Source organism: Mustela nigripes, chromosome 3, assembly GCF_022355385.1.
Source record: "Mustela nigripes isolate SB6536 chromosome 3, MUSNIG.SB6536, whole genome shotgun sequence".
NCBI lineage: Eukaryota > Metazoa > Chordata > Mammalia > Carnivora > Mustelidae > Mustela > Mustela nigripes.
This window is the reverse complement of record NC_081559.1, coordinates 33,464,254-33,477,690: the sequence shown is the minus strand read 5'-3', so window position 1 is coordinate 33,477,690 and position 13,437 is coordinate 33,464,254. Positions and strand designations below refer to the sequence as shown.

General features: G+C 40.6%; 1 protein-coding gene across 8 annotated transcripts in view; it reads left to right on the top strand.

The window, feature by feature from the left end:
- DOCK10 (dedicator of cytokinesis 10) overlaps positions 1-13,437 on the top strand; it is a 269,317-nt gene that overhangs the window by 202,354 nt on the left and 53,526 nt on the right. For all 8 annotated transcript variants that reach the window (XM_059393595.1, XM_059393597.1, XM_059393600.1 and 5 more), the window contains exons 23-27: positions 1,303-1,395; positions 1,817-1,935; positions 3,733-3,802; positions 7,151-7,264; positions 10,028-10,099. In XM_059393595.1, coding sequence (XP_059249578.1) covers positions 1,303-1,395; positions 1,817-1,935; positions 3,733-3,802; positions 7,151-7,264; positions 10,028-10,099 — 468 coding nt within the window. The remainder of the gene's footprint in view (positions 1-1,302; positions 1,396-1,816; positions 1,936-3,732; positions 3,803-7,150; positions 7,265-10,027; positions 10,100-13,437) is intronic.

Below are 13,437 nucleotides of genomic sequence, written 5' to 3'. Positions count from 1 at the left end.
TATGATCAAGTAGGTGTGTGTCAACATGGCGGTATGGTACCTGTCTCCTTAGCATCATGGAAGGACCACAGAGGAAGGAGCTGGGTTTTCCTAGCCCTCCACGCTGTCCTCCACGCCTGCCAAGGGCCTGGCACATAGTCAGCTTCCAATGAATAATTGTCAAATAGATGAATAAGTGAAATGAAACTGAAAATATAACACAAACACACACCTCAGAACTGAGAGAAACCCAAATCACAGATATCCTTCCAGAATCAGCACATTCCAGAGAAATACCCAGAGTGCGTAACTTCACTAAAACTCTTTGTCTCACTTTCCGACTATATAATTCTGACCCTTAGCTCAGAACTTAGAGAATTTCTAAGGTGCCACCCTCTTCAGGAAATAGCATTAAAGGGAAAATTAGTTTACTCAGGCTTTTGTAATAAATACCACAACCTGGACAGCTTAAACAACAGAAATTTATGTTCTCATCAGTCTGGAGTCCAGAAGACCAATATCAAGGTGTTGGTGGGGTTGGTTTCTTCTGAGGCCTCTCTTCTTGGTGTGTAAGTGGCTATCTTCTTGCTGGGTCCTTTCAAGGTCTTTCTCTATGCCAGTACATGTCTGCTGTCTATCCCTGTGTCCAAATTTCCTCCTTAATTTTTTTTGTAAGTAGGTTGGTCTTGAACTCATGGCTCTGAGATCAAGATCTTAGCTGAAATCAAATGTCAAACACTTAGCCAGTGGAGTCACCCAGGTGCCCGTAATTTTCCTCTTTTATGGAAACATCAGTCATTTTGGACTAGGTCCACACTAACTGCCTCATTTTAATATAACTATGTCTTTAAAGACCTTATCTCTAAATATGGTTACATTCTGAGGTCCTTGGAGTTAGGACTTGAACATGTGGAATACGAGAGAACACAATTCATCCCATAACAAAGGGTACCAATCAGTTTTATCTCATCAGGTTAGAGTGAACTTCCTAATTTTTTACTAGCTCAGGCATTCTAAGTCTGAAAATATCCCTGTGCAAATTAAGAGTACACCTTCTCATGTGTGTTAAGAAATATATAAGAAAAATACATCAAAGTCTGTAGGAAAAAAAAAAACCAGACAATTAAAAAATGAGGGCGGGAGAGCCAAGAGAAGTGCTTCCCAAGCCACTGTCATGTGACTAAGAAGAAAAGCACACACTCGACTCTTTGATAAAGCACCTGCTTATCGAGGCATCTGTCCTCCAGAAATACTTGCCCTCCATCAGCAAAATTGCTATACAGCTTATGTGTCATCAGATAAACATTTTATTTGCTGTTTCAGGATCCCCGTGTGAACGCATTTTTCCGACAGTGCCAAAAAAGAGAGAAAGATATGTCTCAGTCACCTACCTCAAATTTCATCCGCTCTTGTAAGGTAACATGACACGCAAATAGTTTCCGTGTTTCCAGGGCAGAAACAGGCAAAAGAGACCTTGACAGTTTCCAATGAGTAACAAACTAAGAGACAATTTTTAAATGCCTTATCAATTCAGAGAGTGCATGGTTATTTCTCAATTCCTAAACTGTTTCTGCCTGTTGTTTACAAAACAAGCAAACCTCAGGGTTTTTTTCCCAAATTAAAATGATTGAAAATCAGAATCAATTGATTTTAAATTAGATAATTGCATATCAGTTCCTCGCAACTATTTCCCAATGCCACGTGGCTTGTTAAGTGCAATGGAGAATAAAGCCAGAGAGAGGTGAGCTAGAGGATTCGTATTTGAGTTCTGAAGCACATCAGCAGAATGTGCTTTAAATTTAATCAGTGCCCTTTCTCTCCCACTAACTTACCACAGAACTTACTGAATGTGGAAAAGATTCACGCAATCATGAGTTTTCTGCCTATAATCTTGAATCAGCTCTTCAAGGTGCTGGTACAGAATGAAGAAGATGAAATAAGTACAACTGTGACCAGGTATCTCTCCCACGATCTTAGGAGATGAGATCTTACTGTCTGTGAGTGCACAAAACTGTGATGATAAGGAAATGGCCACCCACTTGTGCATGCTTGCATTTCACTTGAACATATGTCTCAGATTTTAAGTATTTTTTCACTCTTGAGTTCTTGACTTCAAATCTGTTATCATTTGGATAAAGATTTGGACCTCTTTTTTAAACTTTCTCTTTTGTTTTTTAATTAGGATTTTATTTTGAGATCATTATAGATTTGCATGCTATCATGAGAAATGATGCAGAGAGATACCCTGTTCCCTTTAGCCAGTTTACTGAGGGGTACCATCTTGCAAAACTGGAACGTGGTGGTACTACAAAGATATTGACATTGATATAAACAGAACATGGAACATTTCCATCACCACAGGGATCTCTCATGTTGCCCTTTATACAAAATTACTTCCCTCATGTCCCCAGCCCACCCCCCTTAGCCCTGGTAACTACTAATCTGTTAAAATTTTAGATAGATACATAGGCAGACAGACATAGATGATAGATAGGTAGATACTTAGATAGACAGACAGACAGACACATAGATAGGAAGGACATCTGGGTTTGGTTTTTTTTGTTTTTTTTTTTTTTTAGTTTGGGGTAGATTTTAGGTGTACATAAGTTTTTATTTCTTTGAAGTAAATGCTTAGTGCCATTGCTGGGTTATGATAGTTGCATATGCATTTTTTTTAAGAAAATACTGAATTGTTTCCCAGAGTGGTTGTACCATTTCACATTCACACTAGATTTTTTAAAATTTTTAATTGTTATCTTTAAATTTGTCTATACTACATTCTTCCAACATTACTAATCTGTCTAGTAACTTTGATGAACCTAATTTTCTCTCCATAGAGATACTATTTTAAATTAGTTAAAAGCATCATATATGTCTAATGTTCATTTAAAAAAAATTTCATAAAAAAAAAAAAAAAAAAGCAATCACAGAACTCTGGAAAAAAAAATTACTCTCAACATTGAAATGTGCCCAGAACTTTCACAAACCTGTAAGCATATTATTAATCTCTTTCAGAATGAAGGTCTTTAGTCTTGTTTTTAAAGTAGCACTCTGAAGCTCTGGAAAATTAAAGTATGTCTAACAATCCCACCACAGCCAGTTCTAGACCCAGATTAAAAGTCCCTAGTTGTGCCTTCAAATGAGGCTCTTTTCAGCGTGAATACACTGGTCTTCCTGAATAAGACTCCTTAATGTTTTAACAGAGATGTGCTGAAATTCCCAGACATTCCAAAATGCTACAGCCATGGAGCAGCTGGATGTATTAACATGAAAATAGTACCACCACTGCTGCTAGAAACACTTCACCAGCTAAGATGGAAAATAAAAAACAAAACCCTGAATCTCAACCTAATGGCTTTTTACAAAAGTATAGGTACTGTCGCCTTTTTGGAAGGGAAGTCCTCTTTAAAAGGACTGTGACAATTAGAGATTAAAAGTTTTAAGTTTTAATAAGATACCAAAGATGATCCTTTCTCAAGAAGACAGTGTCAACCAACATAGCAGCCATAAGAGTCTCCAGTGCAATATTGCTGGCATAGATACTCCTCGTATCTTAGTGTTGAGAGATTTCAAGGCTGGAGATGGTTAATGGGTAATGTAGATATTGGGGCATCTGAAGGGGAAGTCTGAAATTGGTTTCTGCATTCATTCAGTACCTATTAAATTCCCAGTTTATGAAGCACTCCAGTGCCCAACCAAGTTGTATTTTCTCACCTTTCCCAGAAAGACCACTAAACAGTTTTGTTTTTCCAGGGTTCTGACCGACATTGTGGCCAAATGCCATGAGGAGCAGCTGGACCACTCCGTCCAGTCGTACATTAAGGTACAAAGTTGCCACTTGGACCCTGGGTCTATCCCCTTGTGCTGTGTGATTGTCTCGTTTCTTGTCTGCAGTAGGTGGGACCTTTCTCCCTTTAACTGGATGGGGCCCACCACAATAATATCAAGCATTCCCCTTAGCTACTTAGAATTCCATCTCTTTGCATTGATGGTCAAGACATATTATTTAAATGTATAATAACATGTACCTGTGCAAATGAATATTTATACGGGAGGAAAGAGCAGAGAAAGAGAAGAGAAAATGAAAGAAGTATTGCCCTCTTGAAGTTCACATTACAAATAAATACAATTCTTGTGTAAAATTATGGAATATTTTCCCTGTTGGTTTGTTGAATGCTCTGTGTTTCTTCGGTAATGTTTTCTTAGCTCTTTTTATTGTTTTCTCAGGCATTATTTCATTTTCCCAGTTACTGTATATTTGTACCTGCTTCTGGTATGTTAAGTCCTTTATCCTCGGGCATGATCCACTAGCCCATTCCATCCCTGTGCACTGCTTCCAGCGTCCTTTGTCAAGTGTTCACTCAGACATGTTCATATTCTCATTTCCAGTTGGCCTATGAACTAATGCCAGTGAACTTGTGATGATGTTTGCACATTAGAGTTCCTGCCTAAATGTCATCTTCTTGAATGAAAAGAAAGAATCCATCCAGAGATAAATGAGAGAGTCTTGTATTACTTTATGCTGCATAGAGGAGCTCAATTTCTATTTTTTTCTGTACAGAGCAAACCTTTTTGAGACACTCAAATAATTTATTCCATTAATCTATACCAATAAACATATATTCCTATGATTTAGACATCTAGAAAAGTGACTAGAGGAGAATGTGGGGGTTTCTGTGCTAGAAATGAGTGAAAAACAAAACAAAACAAAACAAAACATCCCATGAAATTTCATTCTGGAGTGAATCCCTCTGAAGGACTTTTACATTATGGTTTTATATCTGCATAATTTCTACTTGCCTGAAATGTTAAGTATCTTCCCAAATACTCAAGTATGAGCGTGTGCCCTTCCTTAAAATAGCCCATATGCCAAAAATAGTTCCTTCACAATAGTTTCCCTATAGTATGATTTTATCCAACACAATGTACATTTCAGTTGCTGAAAGACAGTTGACCTACAAATGCTTCTTTATTTTTCTCTCTGTTTAAGACAGAACGGTAGCATACTTTAATCCAGTACTGATGAATTTACATTCAACAGAATCATCTATGGAACTTTCTCTCAATGCTTAACTCACGTTTTCCATTTCAATCACCAAAGGATCTAAGAAGAAAACAATTCCCCAGTCCATATTACACAAAGCCATCTTCATTTCAACACAAGTATTTACCTCGTCCCAATGGAATCATTGAAGATTACGTTAAGAACCCACCGATGCTATGACTGTTTTTGTGACAGCCAAAGAAAGTTCCTTATGAGAACCTTAAATCAGCCCTCAGGCTCATTCTGTGATGCTCTTGAAAAGGTGTATTGGAATGCATCCTGGTATGGTCTTCATTTTTAACCAGGATGTTTGAAATCTCTTGATGTGACAATTTGATTTTGCAATATAAGAGATTGCTTATTTGGTTTGCTTTGAAGTGGGTGAAATCCAGAAATGTATACCTAAGTGGGTTTTGAAGCTTATAACAATTCCTAAAGGTATTTCATAAAAATATTTTCACATATCTAAAGTGGACACACCCTAATAAATATTATCAACCGGAATTTTACTCCAGAAAGAACATTAAACTAGAAAGTGGGAAATTAGACTCTAGTCGGCTAAATAGTTAATTTGAGTAATCAGTCTCTCTGACCTTATTTTTTCTCCTCTGTGAAGTGAGAAGGGATGAACCTAATGAACATCTAGCTCTATGAGTCTATGATTGACCTCCTGTTGCAGTACATGATTAACAGACTAAACCTTGACTAAAGAGTCTGATTTTTTTTAATTCCCTGTGGAAAAAGTATTTTTTAACATGTACATGAATATTAAGGCCTATATCTAGGTGTATAATGAAAACTGATGGGCTGGTACCAATACATGCTTTGATGTCCTTGAAAGATGTGATATATTCAATGGAATTTATATGCATTCAGGAGCAAACTAAACACCATTTCAAGTTCAGTGGTGCTAAATGCTGCTAACTCACCCCATTTACAATATCCAAAATACACACATACACCATGTCTTTTGCAAAGATGTGTGTCTCAAGTCGATCTAATTAAATGCCATGGTTTATTGCAATTCATGGCACTGACATGTTCCAGCCAAAATTTTAAAATAAGAATATCTCACAGCTAGTTTTCATGCTGTTGGTGTTAAATAACTACACGGGACCAGGTAGCTGGTAATTAAATTACCCTCAGATGAGTTACAATTCATGAGGGGGAAAAAAGTCATATTACTCTTGATTTGGGCCAGTTTCGTTATCTCTTAGCTTTGTCTTTCTCCTCTGCAATGAGCTTGGAGAAGTCAGGCTCCATCAGAGCAACTTAGGTGTCTATGAGTTGCAAAGTTCAAAGATACGATTATAAATCCTAATGTGAATGGGCTCCTGCTTTGAGTTTCTTGCCTTCCTTCACTCTTGATTATAGTGAAGTCTGGGTGGTGAAGATTATGAAGAAATAACCTTTCTTGAGGCAAACCCAACTCATAAGTAAACCAGTATAATCAGGGATAAGCATTTTATATTTAAGATATGTGCATAAATGGGTACCGATACCCTTAAAATCTAGGAAGAAATACTGAAAATTAAAACCATTACATACATTCAGAAATGCACCCCAAAACCAGTCTTTCAAGAGAAAAAAAAAAGTGAGCAGCATTTGTTATCTTACTGATGGCCAATGTTCATGAACCCTTTGTTAGCTGTGTCTGAGCATGAGGTGAAAGAAACTGGGCGTGTGGGGAGCTCACCTACTGGCCTCTGGAAGGCACCTGCTTCCCCACTTGGCTATTTGAGTGGGTGCTCTACCCTTTCAGGATGAAGAAATGCTACCATGCCACCTGTTACCAGTGGAAGGAAGGAGAAGGGGAAATGTGTCCTGAGTAGGTGGGTCAAAGCCCTCCATGTTTCCTTGAACCTGCTAAATTGCTCTCTGGCTCTTTCCTTTGATTTCTGCAAAAAGAGTTTCAAGGAGAGCTTAGGTGAGCCGAGCCCTCTCTGTGCAAAGCCCTGAATAGGAATGGTTGTGTACTACTCTTATCATTGGGCCTTCATTTTTTTCATGACAAAAATCTGGCATGAGCAGATAATTGTGAAATACGAGTTAATCATGTAACATAATTTTTGATGCTTTTTTTTTTTTAAAGTCTTTAACTTTTTTCATTTTCTGGGTTTCCTTCAGTTCGTGTTCAAGACCACGGCATGCAAGGAGAGAACAATACATGAGGAACTGGCTAAAAATGTGACTGGTCTTTTGAAATCAAATGACTCAACAACAGTAAAACATGTCTTGAAGGTAAAGAATTTGAAACAATCCTTCAACAGCTAGCACAAGAGATCACATGCTCTCATCCCTGGAAGATAATAAGACTCATTGATTTCCATAGATCATTTCTCTTATAGTTTCTGGGATTAACGTCATAAACTGTATTGAAACTGTAGTATATAAAAACATTAAGCAAAAGAGATCTGTGTCAAAGGAACAGAAAATATACAGTGGTCCCAAGTGAAGTCCATTGGCCCACAGACAGAATGAGTAACTATTAAGAATCATCTGAAACACTACGAAGTGCTAACTGTAGCAAAAATAAAGTTTGTGGTGCTTTTAGGCACCGCAAGAGGAAATGTATCAACAAAAGGATTAGTGAGGTATTAATGAATATACTAATGGAGAGGAAACAGACAAAGCAACCATGGTTTGACTGCAGAAAGTTGAAACACATGCATTTGTAGGCACATAAAATGGTGAGAAGCTTGTAAATAGATGACTAAATTATTATAGAAGAATGGACTTAGTCCCTAGTTAAATTAATTACCTATCATGATTTGACAGAGGGATGATTGATTAGCTGGAAAGAGAAGGTGGGATCAATAAACATCAACATGAGTTCCCTAAACTCAAATTATTCTAAGCCAAGCAGTGTGTTTAAATTAGTCTTATGAGTATATTCATTTTGTTCCTGCAACAAAGATGTTCCAAGTGCCCCCCATGGGACAGACAGCAAACTCAGCATTTGGCGGGCATCAGAGAATAGAATAAAGACCTCCACCCTTGGGAAGTTTGCATTCTACTGGAGGATAAAAACAATAAAGGGCAAACATAGTAACAAAATTAATTAAATCGTGTATTAGAAAGTTGAGAAGTGCTATAGGAAAAGAAAATGTTGAGCCAGTAAGGGGAGCTGGGTGCACTGGGGGTACAGAATGAGGTTTGCAGATTAAATAGAATGGTCAGGATAGAGCTCTGGAGAAGGCAAGCTTTAAGCACAAAGCGCAAAGGAAGAGAGGGGGTTGGCCATGTGGAACTGGCTTGGAGAACAGTAAAGGTAAAGGGGAGACATGTATAAAGTCACAAGGCAGCAGCGTGCCTGAAATGTCGAAGGGGCGGCCAAGAGGCCAGTGTGGCTGGAGCAGGCGGGGGTGGGAGGTGGGGGGCAGTGGTAGGCAGGTAGTTAAGGCCTGGTGGACCATTGCAAGGACTTTGGCTTCCACTCAGTGAAAATGAGCTACTCGAGGGTCTTGAGCAGGAGTGTGACGTGAGCAGACCTGATGGTTGTGTAGGGAACAGACTTTAATGGGGTGAGGATGGTCTTGGGGTGCTCAGGGGGTTTGCTTGCCAGAGAAGCAGGCTTCTCTGTGGAGAGTCAGCCCTCAGTTAAAAGATGAGGTGAAGGGAATTTGGGAGAAATTGGACCTTCAGAAGACTTTGCTGATGTTGGACCATGCATTCCAGAAGGTATGTCAAGAGGGAGTCAGGAGCTAGGAAGCAGTGGGCTGGGTGCACATGAAAAGGAATATACGAGACCAACAGATATTGGAGGACAAGAGGGGAGCAGGGTTTCTCTTATCAGACATGAAGTGAGGGAAAGGTTTAATTTCATTAACCCTGGTGGACTCAAGATAAACGGTAGAGGCAAGCCAGAGTGCTAAGAGGTCGAGCATGGTAAGTATTAGCTGAATTAAGAGGCAAATGTGGGGACATTGGGGTGAAAAATATCATTTCTGACAAGATGGGGTTAGGGGATTTTAACAATGTGCCTTGTGTTAATTATGAGTTCCATTTCCAAGATCAAGTGACCCCTTCCTTAAGCCAGAGCTGCCTTGTTAGAACTCAGACCTCCTCTGCCTCTCCCCTCAGACAGAATTCTGGAGTTAGGACTGTGTACTCAGGAGTTCTTAGCAGCATAGTTTGTCTCAACTGAAATTGGATAGAATTCAAATGCCCGTCCATGGTAGAGCAGATTGCGTAAATTGCGGTCATGTGTGTAATGCAGGGACAATACTAGACTTCCAGCTACGTGGCTCAACCGAAATGAATTTCAGGACAGAATCTGTTGAATGAAAAAGCCAATCACAGAAGAATCCGCACAAGATGATTCCATTTATATGGAGTTCAGTGGCAGACAAAATTAAGTACTGCTTCCATGTATGAAATTGGTTGCAAAATTACCAAGTAAAGTAAGGGGATGATTGGCATTCATTTGAACAGAATTCAAAATTGTTATCTGTGGTGGAGAAAATGGGAGGGAGGCATATTCTTTAAACTGTACATAGACAACATATACTTTCCGTATCTGGGTAAGATTGACCCTTAGACCCAAGAAAGAGGGACCTTCATGCAGGTACATGTTTTGGTTTTCTCTAGCTACACACCTCCCCATAGGAAGAGGTGGGAGAGAAGCCAAGAGAAATGCGCACTTGGAACCCCTAACTCCCTTTCTAGACCTATAAGGATCCCCAGGAGGCTCCCGCCTTAAGGGCTTACTGGCATATTCCTGGTTCTGCAAAGGCCTCTTTCCTAATTCCATCCTTCAGAGGGGAAATCGTGATGCCAGAGTTTAACTCCAGGCTGGAGGAAGAAGCACCTTAAAGTGGGAGTCACTGGTCTGTGGACAGCACTCACTTGTGCAGACTGGACGGTCATGTGTGCAGCTGGCCCATCCATTCCAAAATACATTTTAAAATCAATATTTATAACATTACATGCTTTAGAGCACGGAGTCATCATTATTTTGCTGTAACATAATAAATTTCTTACTGTCTTTTTGTTTTCTGATAGCACTCCTGGTTCTTCTTTGCAATTATCCTAAAATCGATGGCTCAGCACTTGATTGACACAAATAAAATTCAGGTAAGATCATAGGTAATACAATATTATCCAACAATTGTGCTGATGAATACGCTCTCATTAGTTCCATTTTTATTTACTTCGTAAACCTTAGCAATTTATGTAAATTGCTTTTTAAGTGAGAGAAGTGATTGTGTGTGTCAGTACAGGTCCTTCAGAAGCCAGGACAAAATTAGAAGTGCAGAAAGATGAGGGGGAAGGACAAAAGGAGCAAGAAGCTCTTTTTTTTTTAAGATTCTATCTATTTAAGAGATACAATGAGAGGAGAGAGGTCAAAGGGAGAAGCAGACCCCCCCCCCAGCTGAGCAGGGAGCCCCATATGGGACTAGATCCTGGGACTCTAGGATCATGACCTGAGCCAAAGGCAGGTGCTTAACCAACTGGGCCACCCAGGTGCCCCAGGAGCAGAAAGTTCTAACACCTGTGGGAGAAGATGGGGAAGGAAGGAAGGAGGGTTGGCCAAAAATCACTCTGCAGTGGGGAGATTTCGGTTAGGCCAGTGGGCAATCTGAGAGCAGAGAATTTTCATTGGGAGACTCCTGCATGGGGCTGATGGTCTGGTCTGATGTCTCTGCAAGCTCAGTTATGAACTTGAAGCAGCCTCAGGAGAGCATGGCCTTGGCATGAGCACTTGAGTGGATCCCAAAGGTTAGCAACTATTTATGTTCTTCCTAGTAGGTTTTTGTCTTGAAGGAACATCTGAGCTGTACATATCCATGGCTGCCACAGTCCTCTGTTTGGGCCACATGCTCCTGAACCTGCTCTTCCACAGTATATCTCAAGGCCCTACCTGATCTCATGATTTCCCTTTTCTTCTATTTTTTACCCCTCACCCTTGGCCAGCACCTCTGAAGGCCTTGATGACTTACCACACTGTGGTGAGACCCAGCCCTCAGACTGGTCCAGAGTGGTCTCGGCCTCTGGTAATCACACTCTACCCAGACTATTTGTAGTTATGATTGGGTAAGGAGGAATAAGAAAGACTCAAGTGGATTGACCAGCTGAGTTCCACAGAGACTTCTCTGTACTCCCACAGTGGGTGAGACCAAGGGGAACCTCTGACTCCACCCCTCTGCCACCAAGAGAGTAAATCAGAATACTGTTTTGGGCGGGGATGGTGGTGAACAGCGATATCATCTTTATTTTCACTCTTGGTCAGGAAGGAGCAGTTTTGGACCTTTCCACTAGGCCTTTTACACTAGAAAGTTCCACACGCCAAGCATCCACTGTAAGGTTACTTCAAATGCCAATTGTGTCAATTATGCATAATGTATAAATACACATTTGCACCAGGTAAATAACTGTTGGGTGGATCTTTGAGACCAGTGGACCCACAATTAACAGAATTATAATCAGGACTCTTACTGGTCCCTCTAAGTTCCCACTCTAACAGGGTAAATGTCATGATTCTTTTGGCCTTCAGATATCAGTATCAACTCGGATCTTGTGTTTAATAGTGCTTGAATTATGTGAGTAATCCCCTCTCCTTAATGTGGTCACCTGAGTAAATGGCTGTAGGGTCCCTTGTAGAAGGACTGACAGATTCATGGTGGTATATACTTACTGAAGTATTGCTGGGGTTGTCTTTTAGAGACTCCCTCTCTTCTTCAATCAGTGTGTACCAGATCAGAACATTGACTCGGGTCCAGGAACAGGGAAAGGCATCATGAATATTTTTTGGAGCAAGCATCCTCATCTTCTAACAGTCCATTCCTGCCCTCTTGGGGGATGAAACACTGTCATTGTTGGTTGCTGTCTGTTTTTCCCAGAGGGAACCCACACATTATTAACTGGCTTTACAACTCCATGAGAGTCTAGCCCCTTTGGCTGCCCTCCAACCTTGCCATCTGTTAGGATAATCACAGGCTTCTGGTTCCTAGAGGTTAAATAGCATCACATGGCCCCTGCTACTTTGGTGAACATCATCTCCATGGCCGTTAGTGAGACAGCACTGTGACTGCCTGTCTCACCTGCAGATGGGAGACCCCTGATCTTCTGAGGGATGTCGGTCCCAGCAACTTCTTCATGGCTTTGGTGTGGATGGTGTATCATCTGGACCTTACTATTGAACTTGACCATCCAGTGGGCCTTCTGATGTCAATATATGCATTCCTATATATCCACTTTCCTCTGCCTCTTTATTCCTTCCTCTGTCATTTGCAGGGGCACCTCAAGCATTCTCATTTTCCTTTGCTTAGAATGTGCTATCTCTAGGGTTCTAAGAGCCATCCTAATAATGAGAACAGGATTAATTCATCCCAAGTCCTGATAAAGTGCCCCATGTCAATGAGTTTTAACTTACTCACTCTCCTTTATGGCCCCCTTATCAAAACACATTGAACATTCAATCTCAAAGGCATTCCCATGGCTCCTGCTTGGCACAGGTCAGCTAACTCTTAGATCTTCTTGGGGCATATTCTCTGTCTTATTTTCTCAGGCACAGCAGGTTCATACCTGGGTTAAGCTGGGACTTAACCCCAGTTATTAGCCTGAGCTCCAGAGGAGAAGGGACATCTCCTGAAGGATTTGCCTACTGCCTTGCAGGGAAAGGTTTTTGCAGGGTCTCCCACCTGGGAGAAATGTGATCTCCTAGTAGGGAGGTGTAGGGCACTTATACTAGTGCTGAGGGCTCAGGGAAATGTGCAGAGCCACCATGCTGAGGTCAACCACCCAGATTTCCCCAGACATGCCTCCACACCACAGGTCTCTCCAGCCATGGCTTGACCCAAGCATAACAGATCTGCCTTGTTTGGACATTTAATCATCTCCGGAGCTCCTTAACTTATCTCTAAGGTCATATATTTGCTTTTCAGCTATGTCCACTCTCCCTCCTCCAGAGATAAAAAACCTCCTGTCTGGAAGGAAGAGAAAATCTAATGTGAAGATAAAAATGATCCCTATCTTTCTGTTTTTAAGCAGTGTTGGAGTTAGGAAACTTCACCACAATTCCTTGCCCTACCACTAACTAGATGGATGATAAAAAAGACATTTAATATCTCAGAGCCTGTTTTCTCATCTGTAAAAAGAACGGGTTGGACTAAAATCCTTTCATTCCCACGAGTACATGTCTACTCAAATAGGTCACAGACATGCTTATGAACAGTTAAAAATAAAGCATTCATCATGGGCCACGTCTTTGTGTCTAACAATTTATCTTCATCGATTCCAGTTGCCTTCTCACTGCCCCCTGCAGGAGCAATCCCACAGTCCAGTTTTCTTCCAGGGACCATCACCTTCCAGATTTCTAACCATCTCCCTGCATCACAGTAAGAAAGACCTGATATGATCATTTGACCGAAAAACATTCATAATAAACACCTCTGAAGCTATCTGCATTTCCT